Here is a 21,248-nt window from a genome sequence, read left to right as displayed (position 1 = left end):
GTGATATCAAATTTTTTTTTTTTTTTTTTTTTTTACAGCATTGTATCCAAGTTAGAAATTACAGTATTGAGACAACACTAAGTGTCAGAATAAAAACGTGATGACTGGGACAAACTTTAAGAAGGAAATATAATAAAATGACTGTGTTCTCTTGCAGGACTGCTGTCATTACCTCTGTGTATACAACAAGAGTATATTCTGATCAAGCAGTCTATGACGTGGGAAAATGCACAGAATTACTGCAGGACGCACCATATTGACCTGGCCACCGTTCAGAGTGATGAAGACTGGACGCGTCTGCAAGAAGCTGCAGATACGTTTTCTGGCTTTGCTTGGATCGGACTGTACAAGGACATCAACAGCTGGCGCTGGTCTTATAACGAGGAGAGTATGGTGTTCAAGTCCTGGGCTTCGGGTCAGCCAGATAACTACTATGGAGGAGAGGAGTGTGCTGCAATATATTATAATGGAGGCTGGCAAGATTTCGCCTGCACCAGCTCTTATTATTTCATGTGTTATGATGGTGAGAAACATGTATATTCACTCTTTATAGATACTCATTAATTCAGTGTATGAATGAAGACACTAATATAATGACATTTAGGGATGGGCGATTTTTTTTCCGGCTTAATCGATTCATTTGAATTTAATGTTTTGCCACGATTTTATTTTTTTTTAAATCGAGGAATCGCGATTTTGAATAGAATTTACCAAATGTTAGAATTAGACACTTTGACAATATGCCGGTGATAAGAGAAAAGAGTGATCCAACCTTTGAGTTGAATTACTGAAATAAATTAACTTTTCCACGGCATTCTAATTTATTGAGATGCACCTGTAGGCGCACGTGATTAACCGCTCACGTGTGACACGCTCATATCGCTAGGTGCCATTCACACAGAGTGCGCTTTTGTGTTGACAAAGATGCGACACGGGCAGTGGAATAGGAAAAAATGGAAGAAGATGGAAGTGAACTTCTTTTAACTTGAGCGTGTTTTTAGACTGGTGTTTCATGCATGAGACGCTGCAAGAGACGCAAGTGCAACAGTCAAACGCGTCCATGTTTACATAGAAAAAAACAATGGAAAAGCAGTGCAAGCGAATAAAAAACCTGTAAAGTACTGCTGTATGTCTGATATGATGACAGACTGAGGTGGTCTAAGTTCGGTACGTTTGTGGGTCCATTTGTGGTTCGATTTCCTCGTTATTTGTGAAAGCAATGAGGTCCCTTTGTTCTATGGACTATGGATATATATATATGATTTTTGTAAAATGGCACAGCTTTTTAAATATCTGAAAGTACACTCTTAACATCAGTAAGTCATGCGTTATAATATGATATTATGATAATCAAGTATTATTTAATTATAGAACTTTAGTAGTTTAGAATTTAAACTTGATAATCATGTATGAATGCATATTAGTCATGTTAACTGAACTTAGGACTGGTGGTGGTGCTTAAAATATACATTTTGCTAAAAAAAATTGTTTTTGGACATTAAATGTGTCTTTTGTAGAATTTTAAACCTACACATAAATTGTATTTTTATGATAGTAACTGTAAGTGGACTATTGTAATAGGTAAATCAAATGTAAGCTAGTAGGCTACTAATTACTAAGCTCAAATGAGTTAAAGCAGTTAAAATGTAGTCATTTTCTTTATTATTTATTTTCATTTTTAATTCTGTGATTTTAACTTTTAATTTAGTTATTTTAATGCTTTAAAGAGCAATTTTAGATAACTTATTAAAATGACAAAGAATTAACAGAGCAGCCATCAAGTGTTAGACAGTGTTCTAGGTTATTACATGCGGAGGTTTTAGTTCCGATAATTAACACCTGTTTTTTTTCAGAATTTATTAGTAAGAAATTTCTCGTCATCCAGTTTTTTTATATCGACTATGCATTCTGTTAGTTTTTCAAATTGGTATGTTTCGCCGGGCCGCGAAGAAATATAGAGCTGAGTATCATCAGCATAACAGTGAAAGCTAACACCGTGTTTCCTGATGATATCTCCCAAGGGTAACATGTAAAGCGTGAAAAGAATCATATTCATGTATCATCTCCATCTTCCACGTGTAGTTCTTCTGTGTGATTGTAGGCGTTTTTTTCTTCTTCTTTACCCTTTGAGGACCGACTGAAACACTTCCAGGCGTATGCCCTGGCTGCCCTCGTCAGTTCCGGGCTGCGTTCCAGTTCACTTTTAGACACGCACTCGCAAACTTCCCTAAGCATTTCCCCTCGGGAGAATCCCTGCCGCCATTTTGAAGCGCATTCCACTTTGTCAAGTGGACGAGGGAAGATTACATGGACATACCCTCGACCCCTCGATTTTGACCGAGGGAGCGAGTCTGCTTCATATGCACACTTCAGGCCGCTCTGTAGACCACAATGCAACACGACTGTGACGTCATCACAGATCGCATTTAATTTATCCCCACCCCAAACAACTCTATAATATATAAATTATTAGTTTTTTACATTTATAACAGCCCAAGCATATCTATATACATATAGAATGCTGCACCAAACAAATTCGTAAGGGGAATCGTAAACAATAAACCAACTCCATAGCTGATTCTAAGTGATCAAGGGCTTAGGACGTTCCAGTTCAGCCCATTCCAAGGGTTCCGCCAGAAGTGGGCACTCATGCAACGTAATCAATGACGTACATCCGAGTAAACGAGACGGAGGGAAGTTAGCGAGTGAAGGGCATAAAAAAAGTGAACTGGAACGCAGCTCCAGAAGAATTGCAGCCTCACTCACTAGTCGCTACCTTCGGTACCATTGGTACTTACGCTACTGAAGAAAAACAAGTACCGGCAGGATTTTAAAATGTTTATACCAACTTCGTTCTCGTGACATCCCTATAACAGGCTCACACTCGTTAGAGAAAATGAATTTGGCTTTAACGTCTTGACTATTTTTGATTTTTCACAGGAAGTGCAAACGCAACAGAGAAAATGGTTTTGAGCAAGACTACAAAGACATGGATTGATGCTCAGGAGTACTGCAGACATCATTATACAAACCTGGCTACCATTAGGAGTAAAGAAGACAATGATGAGATAATCAAGTTGATATATAGTTTGGGGGTTTTTGTCTGGATTGGATTGTACAGAGACAATTGGAAGTGGTCAGATCAGGCGAACATCACTTCCTCAACCCAACTCACTACTCAGACATTTAGAGTGCAGAGGTATGACTGCATTGGTGCAAATATTTATCCTCGTACACTTGAAGACTGGACATGCACCTCAGCTTATTACTTCTGCTGTAACACTGGTAAGTCTGTCCTGAACTATTTTGTACAATCATTTGTTTGTTATTTGTTGACAAACACTGAATAGGAAAATGTGACTTTCATTTAAATTATCTACTTCAGACTTTTACAAAGTATGGTTTTGGTGAAAAGCCAAACCTATCAATTTTAACATTTTGTTATTTATTTAGAAATGTTACACACTAGACAAAATAATTCTAATGTCACAAATAATAGTCTCAAGGTTTACTGGGTTTTATATGATTCTTTTGTAGTGTGGGTTTGGTGAGGAGTACTAAAATTGAACATTTTTCACAGTCTTCGAAATTGACCCAAACCTAATCAGTTTTTACATAAAGTAATTAATTCAAGTGTTAGTTCACCCAAAAATGAAAATTAGCCCATGTTTTACTCACCCTCAAAGCATCCTAGGTGTATATGACTTTCTTCTTTCAGACGAATCCAATCGGAGTTATATTTTAAATTATCCTTGCTCTTCAAGCTTTAGAATGGGAATAGGTGGGTGTTTTTGTTCAACAGTCCAAAAGTAGTCAAATAATGCGTGCGCATCTGTAATAAAACATGTTTTACATGGCTCCGGGGGGTGAATAAAGGCCTCCTGTAGCGAATCGATGTGTTTTTGTAAGAAAAATACCCATATTTAAAATGTTATAAATTATTTTTTTCTAACTTCCACTGACTGTCATACGTGCAAGCCATTTCGGCGGATGACATTGGACGTATGCGTCACGCATGTGCCGGTGATTAGTGACGAATGCGGAAGCGCGACGGAGAGAGAACAAAACAAAAAGGTGGTCACGAATTAGAAGCACAAAACGAGGATTTGTAAAGATAAATGTAGGAGGTTTTCGATATAAGCCAAGAGGAGACTGGTTTTCCTTTGGTAAAGTAAAGAAACTTTGCTTCCTTTGCCCCTGTAAGCTGGCGAGACTAGCATATCTCACTGGCACGTGCGCGTGTACATCCTACGTCATCCACCGGAATGGCTTGCAGGTATGACAGTCAGCGGAAGTGAGAGAAAAGTGTTTATAACGTTTTAAATATGGATATTTTTCTTACAAAAGCACATCGATTCGCTACAGGAGGCGTTTATTCATTATGGATGCACGCGCTTTATTTGACTACTTTTGGACTGTTAAACAAAAACACCCACCTACTCCCATTCTAATGCTTGGAAGAGCAAGGAAAAATTTTACTATAACTCTGATTGGATTCGTCTGAAAGAAGAAAGTCATATACACCTCAAATACATTTTTTTTTTCAAGTCATATACATGCTTTGAGGGTGAGTAAAACATGGGCTAATTTTCATTTTTGGGTGAAATAACCCTTTAATTAATCAACTAATTTATCAAATGAGATGGCAAGTTTTGAGTATTGTACCGGCAAAATATTTACAATCTCAAACCAGAGCCTTCGCTCTCTGTATTGATGGCCAAATGTGCCAAGCTGCTGTTTCGAGCATCACCAGCTGCTTCTCAGATACAGGTATGTCTAGGAGACAGGACAAACATCTCTCACATATTGAGAGGAGTAGGGTTGCTGTACGGCGGTTCACTCTGAAGTTAAAGCTGCAGTCCGTAACTTTTTTTGTGTTCAAAATGTACAACATTTTTATAATAAGCGAGTACACCATGAATCCATTTTCCAAACCGTGTTTTTGGCTTGTCCTGAATCACTACGGTACACCTATAATAAGTGTTTATATTCAGACTATTTTAGACTGGTTCGGGTAGGTACCGCTGCGGAGTAGCCCATTACCTGCATGATTCATCATAGACATAAACGGAAAGAAGTAGCTCCGGCTACAATGTACTTCCGCAAGATGCACGCAGTTCTGTTTATTAACCGCTATAGCGCCAAAAGTTACGGACTGCAGCTTTAAGTTAGATGAATATACACTATATATGCGCATATCAAGTGTTTATGAGAAGTGTGGGAGTATTAACCCGCTTACTGCATGACACGGAGGTGCCTGCGCAATCCCTTTCATTTTTTTCCTGCGGAAAGAACTTAAAATACTCTGTCATTTTTGGTCATACAGATAAGAGCAGCCTAATAGGCTACAACATTTGTAAAAAAAAAAAATATTACTGCTTTCATTTATGTACACTCACAATAACACCAAAATGTTGTGCTTTTGTAAAATAGAGAAAATAAAGAGGATGTGCATTCTGCCATCTAATCTCTGTGATCTCTACGACAATAAACCAGTTACATGCCTCACAGACAAAAGAAAGAAATCTATAGAAAGATTGAAATGTCTACTTTTAAATGAACAAATAAAAAAAAAAAAAAGATAGATAGATAGATAGATAGATAGATAGATATTAGGGCTGTCAGTTTGACACGTTAACTTAATTAATTAGTTATGAAAAAATAATGAGATTAAAATATTTTAACACAGTTAACGCATTGGCCCCGCCCCCAGACCTGTACGTCATCTTACATTTCAGTTACAGTTGACTGTTGACAAACATGATGCAGGGCAACAACTCCGTAAATGCAGTTATGCCCTAAAATTAAATATATTGGGGCAAAAAATGCCCCTGCATGAGTTTTTGTCTCATATTTATATCAGCGAGAGCAATATCACATGAGTGATTTTGTCCTGAATATCACGAGTTTAAATGTGATTTTATTCAACAGTTCAGTAAATAAGTTGATATTGTGTTATATTTTAAACGGAATATTATGTGTTTTTGTTCAATTTTGCAGAGAATATATTACCTTTAAAGCCACAGCAGAACTGTTGCGTCTCCGAGCAACACAGTGGTGTTTAGTTTCTGAATGAATCCGCGTTTTGAACGAATCGTGTGAATCAATGATTCAAAGGCCCATTCATAAAGGAAGTCGTTTACTGAATTCCTGCAAAGAATGGAGCTGAATGGATGAACTGTTGATCATAATTAGAATGGACATAATTTGGCTTTGTAAAGAAAATTTCAAGTTAATTGCATTAATAATTATTATGATATAAACGTAATCTTTAAAACATTATGGACATGACAGCGCTGAAGCATCCCGATTACATAAATCTAGCCCTTATAAATCCAAAAATCCTCGCTGTTTAGACAAAGTGAGTTTATTAATTTTTTAGACAGGCCTCCATCTTTCTACAAAATGCTTACTGTTGACGTAAATTAAAAAAAAATTGGCAGCCTTTGATCTCTCATTTGACAACATGAAATATAGTCGGATGAAAATGTAATTTTACTCTGGGTGCACCCCTCATATGTGGTGGATAAACAGCGATTTCCTTCGAATTTCTATTAAAGCAAGTTAATGCAGTAAAATACAGACTTAAACACACAACTTAATTAGGGTTTTGTTCTTGTGGTAAAAACTTTATTTTTTCATGGTAAGGTTGACATTTGCATGGAATTGTCCATATAGTAAAACATACAATGTGTTTTTCCCACAGTCAAGAGGAAGAGGCAGGTGATCCGAGTGCAGGTGAAATCTGCTGAGAATGTGGATGAAGCTAAACTGATGGTGCTCGTCTTAAACAAGGTTAACTTTATAATACTCATCTGACTAGAATTAATTGTGGAACATATAGTATAGAAAACAGCAAATATCAGGTCAGTTTAACCCTTCTGTTCAGCGTCTTTTTGACCCCAAATGACATTTGATGAAATAAAAGAAAAATGTTCCCTTTATCAAAATGGCATGAGATTTTGTACCATTGTCAACACTTGCTAGCTCTACAACTAAAAAATGAAATTGGATTGATATCTGGTATGTTAGTGTGAAAAAAAAAGTCACACTCAGGATGTTGAAATGAAATGGGGAAGTGATAAGATCGATACATTTTCTTTTGAATTTGTCAAATAAAATCACTAAATCAGCCACAATGCAGAACACAAAATACACACAAATAAAGTGTCAACCCTATTCTCACATCCACAATGCATACAACCCAAACCCACTCATGAGAAATGAAAAAGTGATATGACATGAGTGGTTCCCTCTTACATAATTTGTCAAAAAGAAATCCGCTACAATGAAGAACACACACTGAAGTGATGGAGGGACACCACAACACATCCACGATGGAGAACAAATGCAAACACACACACTAATACACACATCTAACACCATATTCAGGTTTGACTTTAATTTTTGCATATAATTGCAAAATAATGACACTTCAGTACAAAAAAAAATCCTTGACAAAGAGTCTTTTTTATTATTATTATAATGATTTTATAATGTCCTAACATAAATCTTACAAAAAAAAAAAAACAACTTGTGAAAAGATCTATACCTACATGGAAATGACAAATGAGCCATTGAGTAATGCTCTAGAGCCCTAGAGCCATCTGGTGGCAGTAGTTGAATTTTTTTTTTTTTTAGAAGTGTTTATTTTCAAGTAGATGGAAACCCATAGACATCAATGGGAGACTGTAACCCACTCATAAGAAATGAAAAATTGACGCGACATGAATTGCTCTCTCTTACATAATTTGTCAACTACAATGCAGAACACACACAGAAATGATGGAGTGCCACCACAGCACGTCCACAATGGAGAACAAATGCAAACACACACACTAATACACACATCTAACACCATATTCAGGTTTGACTTTAATTTTTGCATATAATTGCAAAATAATGACACTTCAGTACAAAAAAAAATCCTTGACAAAGAGTCTTTTTTATTATTATTATAATGATTTTATAATGTCCTAACATAAATCTTACAAAAAAAAAAAAAACAACTTGTGAAAAGATCTATACCTACATGGAAATGACAAATGAGCCATTGAGTAATGCTCTAGAGCCCTAGAGCCATCTGGTGGCAGTAGTTGAATTTTTTTTTTTTTTAGAAGTGTTTATTTTCAAGTAGATGGAAACAATTCCCCATTAAACCACGGCACATTGGTCATGCTATCTCCATGAATGAAAATTAGAAACGTGGGTCTTTTATAAAGTGAATTTTACATAAAAAGTTTTTTTTTTCTATAATTTTTTAAATAATATATGTTTTAATTTATTTATATATGGATCATTGACGTATAAGGATTTTCGACAGGCAAATTTTAAAATACAAAAATTAGTAATATCTTTTGTAGTTGTTCAAACATTAACAATGTTGTGTACACATAAATGCATATTCAAATTTGAAAGTAAGTGATTTTAGTGTTTTTTCATCTAGATGAATCGGACATAGCCTTAAAAAATGTCATGTGGTGCGACGATGATTTATATTAAAATTAATTAATTTCCTTAACATGCTTAACATTTTTATTGAGATGTTCTCAGTAATTAAAGTGTTTAGAAACAAAGTATTTGCATTTCTATTGAGTTTAAACAATGATCTCATATTTTTGTTCTATAATTTTAAAGTTGCCTTTCTTAAATGTAGTTAGCAGCCTTATTTTTCTGTAAATTGCATAAAACTGATAAAAATGTTTTCCATTCACTTAAGCATACTGTAGCAGTGATTCATATTTCAGCCACATAAATTAGATCATTTAGTTTTAATTTAATACAGTTATTGCTATTATTGGTCACACTGCATGATGAGTGGTCGCTCCAAATGACACAAAGACCTGTAAGAAATTATAGTCTGCCTCGACCAAACTTCCACTCCAAGTAAACTATTCTCCTTTCTCTACAAAGAGCTTAATTATCATAGAGATAATTCTTTCCGATCTCAATAATATGTAAATAGTATCTCCTGAACGTTACTTTGTCAATCGTCACCTATAGCGTGGGAGCGGCAGTAGGCCATCAAGAACCATCTGCTGACCAAAAGGGTACTTGAATATAATTGCACCTTAACATTTGGTTGTTTCCACCTGAAAGACTACCAAAGATGTGGGAACAGAAGGCTATCACTTTCATTGTTATCCGCAATTTACATTTAAGACGAAACTTCAGTCCTCATCATTTTTCTTACAGACCTTATATCATTAAAAATCTATTTAAAGAAACGTGTGAAAAGTGCAGCACATGGCATTAACTGCAGTCATTTTATTAGACCCAGTTATTTCTAAACTTTGCCCAATCTTGGCTGCTCAAATGACCCTTCGCCGGGAGTTTGATTAACAGGCGATCTGACCAATCATAATTCCAAATCCACCATTTCTGTCTGATAAACAAACCAGACAGGAGAGTAGTTTAACGTTGGTGGACTTGAACTTGAAAAATAGTGTGTATTGACATCTCTTCACAGTTGAAACTAAATAACTTCTGATGTTCATTCGTGTTTATTTTGTGTTATAACTAGTAAGAGATGATTGGTTCACATGCCGTTTGAACTGAGGTGCTACAGCGATCTGTCATGACACATTAAAGAGGCACAAAACAGTATTTGTTGTTTGAATTTCTTAAAAAAAAAAGACAAAATTTGAACTCTAAGACTTTGTTTAATAACTTGCTCTGTCTTGTATATCTGCACATTGTCAGTGTCTTCTTTGCTCCGTGATGTATTTTCACTGCATGAGAACATGATGTGTTGCATGAAAGTGCCATGGTTTGTCAGACGTAGCAACAGTAACTAAGGAGGGCAGGACTTTGCGAAGGGTTCCTTTAGAGTAGCGGAAGGTTGCTGGCTCAGGTTCTGAGATGAAATCATAAACATCTTTCTTACAGTAGAAAATTACATCTAGAGTTTGTGCTTGACTGCAGGGTCAGAATTAACATGCTTCCTATGGCGAGCATTTATTTTACTTTCCTTGGCAGTGGAGTCTGGTAAAATAGATTAAAATAGTTATTAATAAATATATAATAAATTACTAATAAATGCATAATTACCAAACTAAAATTACATGCTCTAAATTATTTATTTTTTTGCATTTTTCTCATATTGTAAAAAGATTAAACATAAACTGTCTGAAATGACCCAAATTGCATAAAAATGTATTCCAAATGATACTAAAATAAAGTATTTTATGTATATAAACCATTAATTTAATATAAAAGCAGAAAAAAACTGCCAATCTGGGACATATTTGGTCGCACCACATGATATTTTAAAATTTAGTCAAAATTTACAAGCACAAAACTGGCCACCTAAACAAAACAAGCTAGCTTCCCATGAAAGGTCACTACGGAATTTATAATAAAAATAAATACTTGTAAAAATAACTTAATATTCATTGTTTTTCTGAGGTCATACCACATGATATCCAAATTTGGATACTAACTACATACCAGACATTAAAAAGTTTTTTTTTTTTTTTTTTCAAAATTTGAAAGAGATTATTGCCAATTATGGCCAGACGGTCGCACCACATGATGTTTTGACACTTTGAATAACAGAAAAATTACCATTAACTAAAGTTTTTTTGATAAGTTAAAGTTGGTACATATGTGGGAGAGGTACTTCTTATATGCAGCATCTTTTTTATGCATTTAAACCAATTTTTAACTGAACAAATGCAATCGGACAGAAAATGTAGGTGTCATGTCATTGACCGATTTATTTAAAAAATACCATAAATCCTCCCAAAACAGCACAAATGTAAAAACAATAATGAACTGAGTAAAATTACATTTGTAAACGTTTTGTTACAATTACATTTTATCCTTTATCCTACAACCGGAGTGTACAACACAAACGAATGGCTTACAACGGTTAAACATCAGTCTACAAAATTTGATTTAAGAAAACAATCAGATTTCCCCTTTAGTGTGAACAAAAACCCACATCAGTCAGTCTTCTTGTACAGACAAAACACAATGCTTTGTGTTTGGAGTTTTGCCCATTTCTGCTCTTTTTGAAAGATTTATAAAGTAAGAGATGTTAATTCTGAGCTGAAATGCCTCAAACTTGTTTGCGTGGAATTCATTCACTGAGTAATCGAAGGCTGTTTCTGTGTTTAGTTAAAGCAGACACTGAGCAATCAGGACGTCACAATGGAATGGAGGACGCAACCCAACGGGAAGGTCTTTCAGAAGAAGTGGACTGTACCGAAACGTAGTGAAGCAAACACTACTCATGTTTGTCCTTCTTTTGGGTGAAATGTATTTAAAATTAATGCAATTTATTCTTAGTTACAGATATCTGAATTATTACATTAGACTAACAATTTATAACAATTTCTCAAAAATAGTTACATATATTCATTTTGCATTTATTCATTTAGTTGACATATGTATGCCTAAATATGAGCTAACAAATGGTAGGATGTAGGGATGCACAATATTAGATTGTTGCTGATATCGCAAATGCCAATATTTTTCAAATCATTTTGGCCAATAGCCGATGCTGATACTGATGTATTTCCCTTTGTTTTGAAACAACACCAAGTCTCTCCTGTGTGGAAATTATTTTTAAGTTATTTTTGAGCAAAACCTTGACAAACATTAAAACTCATAAACTCATAAACATTATTAAAGTTATGTTTTAATTAGAGTACATTGTATATAAGTTTTCATAATTCATTTGAAAAAATATTACATATTAATTAATAAATCTGTATAAAATATTTAATTTATAACTGTTTGTGATTTGTATTCTTGTAAACTATAGCTTCTGGCCTTTAAATCAAAACAGACTGATTTTAAGACTTCGATACTGCTTTATTTATTTAGAAACACAAGTCTCTTAATGATATTTGTGTATTTTACCTATATTTTATTACAAGTAGGCCAACAGCACCCCCTGAATAAATAAAACACGTTGAAGATGGGCATTAGGAGCACTAGTGATTGTTTACTCTGTTGCACATCGGAGATGTCATTCTGCATGTGCATTCTCAAATTAAATGCAGCAATCCGTAACAGTGAATCTAATCATCAATGAGGCAAACGTTTGCTTGAAGAATGACCACACTGCTGTGATCTTATCAATATCACACCCTGAGCACATGTGAGTTATTCGTCTTTATTGTCAAGATATATCGGTATAATTTTTTCAAATGCTAATGTTTACATTTTAAGCCATTATCGGCCAATTCCGATTATCTTCCGATAATATTGTGCATCCCTAGTAGTTTTAGCATTGTAATTTTACTGCTACATTTGCCTTTAAGAGTAGATAAAGGCCTTTGGGAGGATTAAAAACTGCATTAAATTTTTTTCACAAAAGCATGACGCAAAAAGCACCAGCCTATTAAACTTTGCAGAATAAATTTACTATATAAATGAGTAGATTTTAAAACTGATTTCAGTCCAATTAAATGTATTACAGTAGGGTTGTAATGGTAAACAAACATGATGGTTCGGTAGGTACCTTGGTTTTGACGTCACGGTTCGGTATGGTTTCGGGGGAAAACTAAACCTTTCTTTTCAGTGGTTTACTGAACAAATTGCTCTTTCTTCAAAGGAGGCCTATTGTGTCCCTATTTACAATATGTGAAATAAGTCTCTGATGTCCCCAGAGTGTGCATGTGAAGTTTTAGCTCAAAATACCCCACAGATAACTTTTTATAGCTTGTTAAAATTGCCACTTTTAAGGTATGAGCCAAAACGCGCCGTTTTTGTGTTCGTCCCTTTAAATGCAAATGAGCTGGTGCTCCCGGCCCCCTTTTCTAAAGAATGGCGGAGCTTCAAGAGCTCAAGCTCCGGCATACAAATACACATTCCACTATTAGTACAAGCCTGTTATTTTTACAGAAAACGTACTCAGTTTAAAAGTCAGTCATCTGATTGTACTGTGCATAAATAAATGAGCGTTTATGAATTACACAGACGGGGAGCACGTCGCGAAAAAAAAAAACGGCATAGCTGTTCTTATGGTGCCTTCACGTGCTATCACAAACTTTATAACATCAAATTCTCCAAAACTGTTTGCCAAGCTTACAATTAAATGTCATATTTGAAATCATCAATGAAATCTGACAACAACTGTATCATAAATGTTGTTTATTTTGCTCAAATAGCGTTAAAAAAGCTTTATTTTTCCAGCTAGACCAGCTAGTGCGCATGCGCAGTCCTAGGCGCACGTCTCAGAACGCTGACTGTTTCTATAGCAACCGGGACTTATAACGGCAGCTGCAGTGATGCGCTGACTTTACCGATTAGGGATTGGCTCTTTTGCTTAGAAGACGGGGCTTCGTTCGATAGAGTGGCCATATTGAGCGTTTAGCATTTTCCCCATTCAAAACTATACGAGTGACACGCCTTGGGTATTCTGTAGCCTTTGGTAATGATCCATCGATATGGATCTATACATCGATACTTCTGATAGAATTTTTTGAGGTATTGGCAAATATCGTATCGTTGGGTATGAGAATCAATATCATATCGTATAGTGACAAACCCTAAGATTGACACCCCTATCTTGATCCACTTAAAGGGGTCTGAGTTTGTTTTTTTAAAAAGTGAACTCAAGTGTAAAAACACCCTCATAAGAACCAATGAGGTTTGTTCTCACGCGTCAAACAAGTACGGTTGAGCTTTGTGATGAGTGGGGCGGGGCAGAGAGCCGTGGGAACGGAGCGAGGCCGGTGGAGTGAATGATAATGAGCGACACCTGCGGCACAAACACTCCTCCTCAACGCATGTACTTACTATTAAACCACTACTAAACCATCTGATACAATAGGCTACTTACCCAATACTGAAAATGACTTCATGAATCTATAATGCGGATATACTGCAGTGACCTGTTAAGAACTGAAATAAACAATCATGATGTGGTCATATAAATGTTTTAATCACCGTGTACCAGAAAGCAAATATCAAATATGGAATCGGTGCATCCCTATTTTGTTATATTTATATGTGAATATTTAGAAAAACTTAGAATATTAAATGATATAGACTAATATTATAATATTTACAACAAACATGGTTTTGTACTATGATTATGTGGTTATGGTTCTTCTTTGTAATAAAGTATCTAATGCACTTTTATTTTAGTTACAGTAATTCTGTTGTGTGTTTGTCATTTTTATTATTTTGTCTTAAACGTGTCCTTATAGTATTAATTATTTATTTATTAGTTGTAGTTTATTTGGTATATCAGTTTTAGTACTTCTCGTTAAATGAAATGAAATGAAAAAAATGTTTTTTGGCAACTAGCAAAAAATTATTTTTATATTGATATTTTATTTTATTTTATTTCAGTTAAAGTTTATTTGAAGTAACAATGCATTTTGCAATACTTTTAGAAGTAAAAAATCTCACAATGTGAAACAGACAACAAATGCTGCGCTCAATATACTGTTATGGAAATATGTTAATTAATTAACAACTGAAATATGTGTTCCTAATGAATCTAGCTAATCTACACAGTCTATACTGTTATGATCTATAGATATTATATTAAATTATTATTAATATTAACAAATAAAAGTACTAGGCTTATTAATAATGCAATTTAAATCAATGTAAAAATGCTGTTAACAACCCATTTTACATCCACAATCTGATGCATTTCCAAGTAAAACATGTTCTCAATGAGCGAAAAATAGGGTGGGACTTTTATCCCTGAAGAACTGATTGGTCTCTAAATGATAAGTGGTTGAAAAATAAGAGCACAATTTACTACTTTTTTGGAAGAAAATTGCTTAAAAATCCAGTTTTTCTGCTCATCTTTCCCAGTCAAGGTCTGATGAGTTCTCCAGAGGGTGCTGTGTCTGATTTTGCTGCTTGAACTCGACTATGTAAAGCAGTTCCTTATCTGTCGGTCACTATGAGTTATGTCGTGACGACATTAGGGGGTTTACTTGGAAGCCCCAATCCTCTCTGACTTTAAGAGAAAACACCAATGAAATTTGGCAAGTGGGTTTTGCATGCCTTCAAGCTGTGGTCACGCCGCGACAGCTCTCGTCTCCGTAGACATTACTATTCATCCCAGTGTTGCCAAGTCCGCGGTTTTCCAGTGGAATTGGGCTACTTCATCACTATTGCCGCGGGTTGAAGCGACCCCAATAACGTGTATTTTAGCCCCGATTAACGTGATTTTTGCCGGGGGACCCACCTCGAAACGCGATTATTTTTGGCTAGTTTTTGGCTAGTTTTGAGTAGCAATTGGGTGGGTTTTGTTGTGAAAACCTGGCAACCCTTTCCATCAAGCAGGTAACGTTATTATTGCTAACATAGCGGACTCATCGAAAAATACATTGGCATCATCTGTATTAAAGAGAAAATCACTTCATCCGATGTTTAAGTGAATAAAATAGCCTTGACAGCCTTACTTATGGCGCTTTTCCACTGCATGGTACGGCACAGTACGGCTCGGTACGGTTCACTTTTGGGTGGTTTTCCACTGGGTACAATACCTGGTACCTGGTACTTTTTTTAGTACCACTTCGGTTGGGGTTCCAAGCGAACCGTACCGTTAACAAAACGTGACGTGTAAACTCTGCTGATCACGGATTGGCCGGAGAGAATCGTCACTACTTGCGTCACTGAACTTGCGACACAAACACAACAGAACCGCTAGATTTAAATCAGCACAGCCTGTGAAGGATCGAGCGCAACTGTTTTGAACAAACGCTCTTTTTTGTAACATCCAAAAAATTGCTTTTTTTATCAGACAATTGTTTACAGTTCTTGCACAAGGTACACTGGCACATTGTTTAAAATTAGCTTTTTATGTTGTAATTTAAACTTTATTTATGCCTTATGTATATACTTTCTGTATTTTATATTTTTAGAGTAGGTTTTCTCTTTATATTTTTACCTTTCTTTGTTTTGCTTCAATAAAAACTATGATTCTGTACTCAGCGCCGGTTGCAAGCTTCCACAGTGCGATGGCTACTCTTTTCTTTAGAGGTACACACACGCGGAAGTTTGTGTCCTGTCTCTCCATCGCTGGACGCAGTTTGTTGCATAAGTGGATAAATGTTTCTTCGGACATTCTAAAGTTCTCCAGCCACTGAGTGTCTGTAAAACCGGGAACAATCACATCCCACCACTCTGAAGCTCGGTTAAATGTCCAAACAGATGGTCTGTTGCGGCGACTTTTTTGCGAAATGTGGAAGCTCTGTAATACACAGAATACGCATTTTAATATGTTATACTGGCAGTTAAGTTCATTATTTGCTTCGCGACAGAGATCAAAGTTAGCTAGTGATGTGCTTTTAGATGCTTACCCTTGCGCGCCGTCGAGCAAACCAAGTGTTGTCGTCGTCTGCGTGTTGTTGTAAGAGTTCCCGAACTCTCTTGTATTTTTTAGCTGTGTTTCGTTTGGCTGCCATCAGCCTCTTTTGAAACAAACTCCTTCGTCTTGCAGTTAAAAACATCCACATGCCGAGAATGAAGAACACCATTCCATCGATATGCTCCATTGTTGTGTGTTTGTTTGTGGCGCGTTTACGATGATGTCACGGCAGTAGAGGCGGCGCAACTATAACGACATGTGAATAATCCCACCCACTCTAAAGCGGTACTGAACTGCAGTGGAAACGCAAACCGAGCCGAGCCGTGCCATGCCGTACTGAACCGTACCGAGCCGTACCGTGCCGTACCATGCAGTGGAAAAGCGCCATTACTCGAGTTCCACAACTATTGACTTTGGTCTCTCTCACCGGACTTGTGTGTGTGTAGGTGATGTAAAAGAAGAAAGCAGGCATTTGGACCAAAGCACTGTGAGGCAAGGGAGGGGGAGACTCAAAATGTTTCTAAACTTAAAACGCATTTTTGCCCCGTTTGTGTTGTTTTACTCCTCACACAATTATTTAAAGTATAAAATATTGTTATTTACAATACACAGCGTGGTTTTTAATCATAATTTTAGGGGGGACAACCCTCAGATAGGGGGGTCCTGTCCCCCCTGACCCCCCCGGGATTTCCACCTACGCACACGGGTATAATTAGGCGACAGGTGCATCCACTCATTCAGATTTTTGCTTCGGAGCCGAGTGGATGATAGTGCTTGATCTCCACAAAGCCTTTTACTCATCTGACTGGAAGCTGTTCCTGGTTGGCGTTACGGTGCAAACAGCACTGTCCCTGCCATTAGCGATTCCCCTTGGCATTTCAACTGAAAGAGCAGTTTCTCTAAAAGAGCAAATCACGGTCAGTTTGCATCTTTTTAAAGATGCCGTTCCGTCCGTATCCTCTTGGTTGAGGTCTTTACCTGTCCTCTGTCGACGGACACGATCATTGTCTTCAGTGTCTGGGCATCCAACACGCTGAAGCTGCAATCATGAATGACTCATTCGTCTATTGTGGGAGTGTGAGCATAGCGTCGCTGCCATCTCGCCTCTCCCTCCTCAAGGGGAACGGAGCGGCACCCTCTGTCTCTACCCATCCTGGTTTCCCTGTCACGAGCAGGGGACCACCGTCAAGAGCTCTGGAAGATCTGAGGGTCAAAGTGAGAGCTTCTCCGCCCTGTCCCGAGCCCTTGCGGCTAGAGGATTGGTTTTTCGGGGTGGGGCGCGGCTCACAGCCACGTCCTGCACCGGTGCCTTTCTTCCCGGAGGTGCATGAGGAGCTGGCAAATTCATGGACGGCCCCTTTTTCAGCCAGAAGCCGCTCGTCTGCCTCTTCCGTCCACACTACCCTCGATGGTGGGGCGGCTAGGGGGTACGTTGACATTCCCCAGGTGGAGAGAGCGGTTGCGGTGCATCTGTGCCTGCAAAATGCCGCCACTTGGAGGAATTGTCCACGTTTCCCGTCCCAATCCTGTAAGCTGACGGTGGCTTTCACCGCCAAAGCTTACAGTGCTGTGGGCCAAGCCACCTCTACCATGCATGCCATGGCTATCCTGCAGGTCCACCAAGCCAAGGCACTAAAACAAATGCACGAGGGTAGTACCGACCCAGGGTTGATGCAGGAACTGCGCTCAGCGACTAACTTCGCCCTCAGGGTCGATTAAAGTCACGGCACGGTCCCTCGGGAAGGCGATGTCCACATTAGTGGCCCAAGAGCGCCATTTCTGGCTCAACCTTGCTGAGATTGAGACAAAATTAATTTTCTTGACACTCCCATCTCACAGGTTGGCCTGTTCGGCAACACTGTCGAGGACTTTGCCTAGCAGTTCTCGGCAGTACAGAAACAGACCGAGGCGATCCAGCACATCACCGTTCCGTCGCGGGCCCAACTCAGTCTGCTCCTCACCGTGGGTGCCCCCCTGCGTCCTCCAGAGCACCTCCACCCCGTGCTGAGACAGCATCAAAGCTGGCGCGTCGAGCCTCTCGCAGGATCATGGCCCAGTCACAAGAGCAGTTGTGCGATCACAGGGATCTGGTGCTCTGGCACCTCAGCCAGTTGGGGCTTCGGGTCAACTGGGAAAAGAGCAAACTCTCCCCCATGCCGAAAATATATTTTCTCGGTATGGAGTTAGACTTGGTGGGTATGACTGCGCTTCTACCCAATGAGCATGCCCAGTCAGTGCTGAACTGCCTGAGTTCATTCAGAGGCAGGAACATGGTATCTCTGAAACACTTTCAGAGGCTCCTGTGGCATATGGCACCTGCAGCCGCAATCCCGCGGCTCAAATTGCTTCATATGAGACCACTTCAGCACTGGTTACACTCCCGAGTCCCAAGGTGGGCATGGCGTCGCGGTACACTCTGCGAGACCATCACACCGACGTGTCGTCACTCATTCAGCCCCTGGATAGACCTTGCCTTTCTATGGTCCGGGGTGCCATTAGAACAAGTGTCCCAGCATGTAGTTGTCACGACGGATGCCTCCAGTACGGGCTGGGGCGCTACATGCAATGGGCAGGCAGCCTCGGGACTCTGGACGGGGCCTCGACTCCGGGGCACCCAGAGCTTCAGGAGCTCTGAGCAGCTCTTTGTCTGTTACGGAGGTCAGTAGAAAGGGAAGGCTGTCTCCAAGCAGAGGTTGGCCCACTGGATAGTGGATGCCATCACCCTGACATACCAATCCCAAGGCGAGCCGTGCCCCCTGAGGGTGAGGGCTCACTCCACACAGAGTGTTGCTTCCTCCTATGCGCTGGCACACGGCGCCTCTCTGGCAGACATCTGTAGAGCTGCGGGCTGGGCGACACGAACACCTTCGCGAGATTTTATAGTCACCGCATTCAGACGGTATATTCCCGTGTGTTGAGTAACAGGTTAGTGGTGGGAAGAGCTGGCCGGTGTCACACTTGCTGCACCATTCCCCCTCACCCGGGGATGAGAGCACCTTTTTCCTCCTCCAGTAGAGTTCCCCAGACGGCGAACCTTGGTTGATTATTCTCCAGCACCCCCGGCAGTCAGACTGGGCGGAGAAGTCTGACGTCAGGCCCAGTATCAATGTTAGCTTTCCCGGGTCTCCGGTCAGCCCCTTTACTGGGCTAGGTGTCCATATGGCTTGATTCCCTGCGGGTGATCCCATATGTGTATTCTTCCATGGTAAGGTTCCCCTCTCAGTGAACCCGTGTCTTCCCTTTGGCAGACCATTCTATCAGTCTCTGCTGGCAGTCATTCCTCCCTACTCCTAGGCAGGACCTGCCTCAGAGACCCATTCCATATGTAGTTCTGCCCCAGGCCTGGGTCAGTCCATATCAGTGTCTCCACATGATACCTCCCGACGGGCAGGATGTGGTCTCCGTATTGCCCTTCTCTGGAAGGCTCGCTTCCCCGTCGTTACTGCCAAGCTGTAACAACAAATAGGAAAGGTGTGAAGCATCTTTCATGAAGGTTCAAATCCCTTCTCTTAAGAAAATATTTTCTGGGGTAGGAACAGTGGCATGGCTATCTCCAGCAGCGATGCTCAACGTAAAACCTGAATGAGTGGATGCACCTGTCACCTATTTATACCCGTGTGCATGGGGAGTGGTTCAGGCAGGCAAAATTCACTAGCCAAATTTCATTGGCGTTTTCTCTTAAAGTCAGAGAGGATTGGGGCTCCCAAGTAAAAGCCCCATGTCATCACGACATAACGTCTCCATTCCCTCCATCAGGGAACAAGGGTTATGTACGTAACCGAGACATTCTCAGTCCTGTTCCTGAAGATCTTCATCAGCTGGTTCAGATGTATTTGAATATGGTTGGAGCTCAAGCTTTCAGGAAAGCAGATCTGCAGGAGCAGGACTGAAGAAACATTATCTGATCATTCTGAGCTACTGCTGCCTTCGGCTTCCATCATGCTGTTCAGGCAAAAGACTTTATTCATGGAAAAGAACCGTGAGCTGGGATTCACAACTGCAAAATTTAAACTGAAAATCCAATTCACAGTGGCTATTTTCAGAACAGAATACTAATAGAACTATTTTACGAATCTAAAAGAAATCTAGGAAAAGAAATCTGAACAATTCATTTCATTTTTTTTTTGGCAAACAAAGTGCCTTACAACAGAGGTTTATGGTTTAAATTAAGGGTGTTTTCAGACCTGTAGGCAAGGCAAGGCAAGTTTATTTATATAGCACATTTCATACACAATGGTAATTCAAAGTGCTTTACATAAAAGAAAAGAAAAACATAATCACAACAATAAAACAAGGAATTTAAAAACGTTGAAAATAATTAAAAAAATTGATTTAAGAGGTTTAAAATGAATTTAAGAAAACGATTATACATAAAATATAGTGCAATCAGTTCGGACATCGCACAGTGCTCATTCAATAAATGCACAGCTAAACAGATGATTTTTGAGTCTGCATTTAAATGTGACTAATGTTTTAGCACATCTGATCTCTTCTGGAAGCTGATTCCAACTGCGGGCGGCATAATAACTAAAAGCAGACTCCCCTTGTTTTGTGTGAACCCTTGGTATTTCTAACTGACTTGATCCTAATGATCTGAGTGGTCTGTTAGGTTTATATTCAGTGAACATATCTGCTATGTATTTAGGTCCTAGGCCATTGAGTGATTTATAAACGAGTAAAAGTACTTTAAAATCAATCCTAAATATAACTGGAAGCCAGTGTAAGGACCTGAGGACTGGTGTGATATGCTCAGATTTTCTGGTTCTAGTCAGAATTCTGGCAGCAGCGTTCTGGATGAGCTGCAGCTGTCTAATGGTCTTCTTGGGAAGGCTGGTGAGGAGACCATTACAATAGTCCACCCTGCTGGTGATAAAGACATGAACAAGTTTCTCCAAGTCTTGACTGGAAACAAAACATCTAATTCATGCAATGTTTTTGAGATGATAGTATGCTGATT

General features: G+C 38.8%; 1 protein-coding gene across 1 annotated transcript; it reads left to right on the top strand.

The window, feature by feature from the left end:
- The first annotated feature begins 2,935 nt into the window (after positions 1 to 2,935).
- LOC107703093 (snaclec agglucetin subunit beta-1-like) lies at positions 2,936 to 14,839 on the top strand. Its single transcript, XM_016505617.1, has 4 exons — positions 2,936 to 3,285; positions 6,707 to 6,795; positions 11,122 to 11,198; positions 14,788 to 14,839. Exons 1-4 carry the CDS (start codon positions 2,964 to 2,966, stop codon positions 14,837 to 14,839), a joined length of 540 nt encoding a protein of 179 aa, XP_016361103.1. The 5' UTR covers positions 2,936 to 2,963.
- Positions 14,840 to 21,248: the final 6,409 nt, after the last annotated feature.

Source organism: Sinocyclocheilus anshuiensis, unplaced genomic scaffold (assembly GCF_001515605.1).
Source record: "Sinocyclocheilus anshuiensis isolate Anshui unplaced genomic scaffold, SAMN03320099.WGS_v1.1 scaffold1147, whole genome shotgun sequence".
NCBI lineage: Eukaryota > Metazoa > Chordata > Actinopteri > Cypriniformes > Cyprinidae > Sinocyclocheilus > Sinocyclocheilus anshuiensis.
Note: the sequence above shows the minus strand (reverse complement) of the source record. Positions and strands in the feature narration are given on the sequence as shown.

Coding starts and splice junctions, on each gene's coding strand:
- LOC107703093 (XM_016505617.1), top strand. CDS start 2,964: ATGGTTTTGAGCAAGACTACAAAGACATGGATTGATGCTCAGGAGTAC. Junction 3,286..6,706: donor TTACTTCTGCTGTAACACTG/GTAAGTCTGTCC, acceptor TTTTTCCCACAG/TCAAGAGGAAGAGGCAGGTG. Junction 6,796..11,121: donor TGGTGCTCGTCTTAAACAAG/GTTAACTTTATA, acceptor TTCTGTGTTTAG/TTAAAGCAGACACTGAGCAA.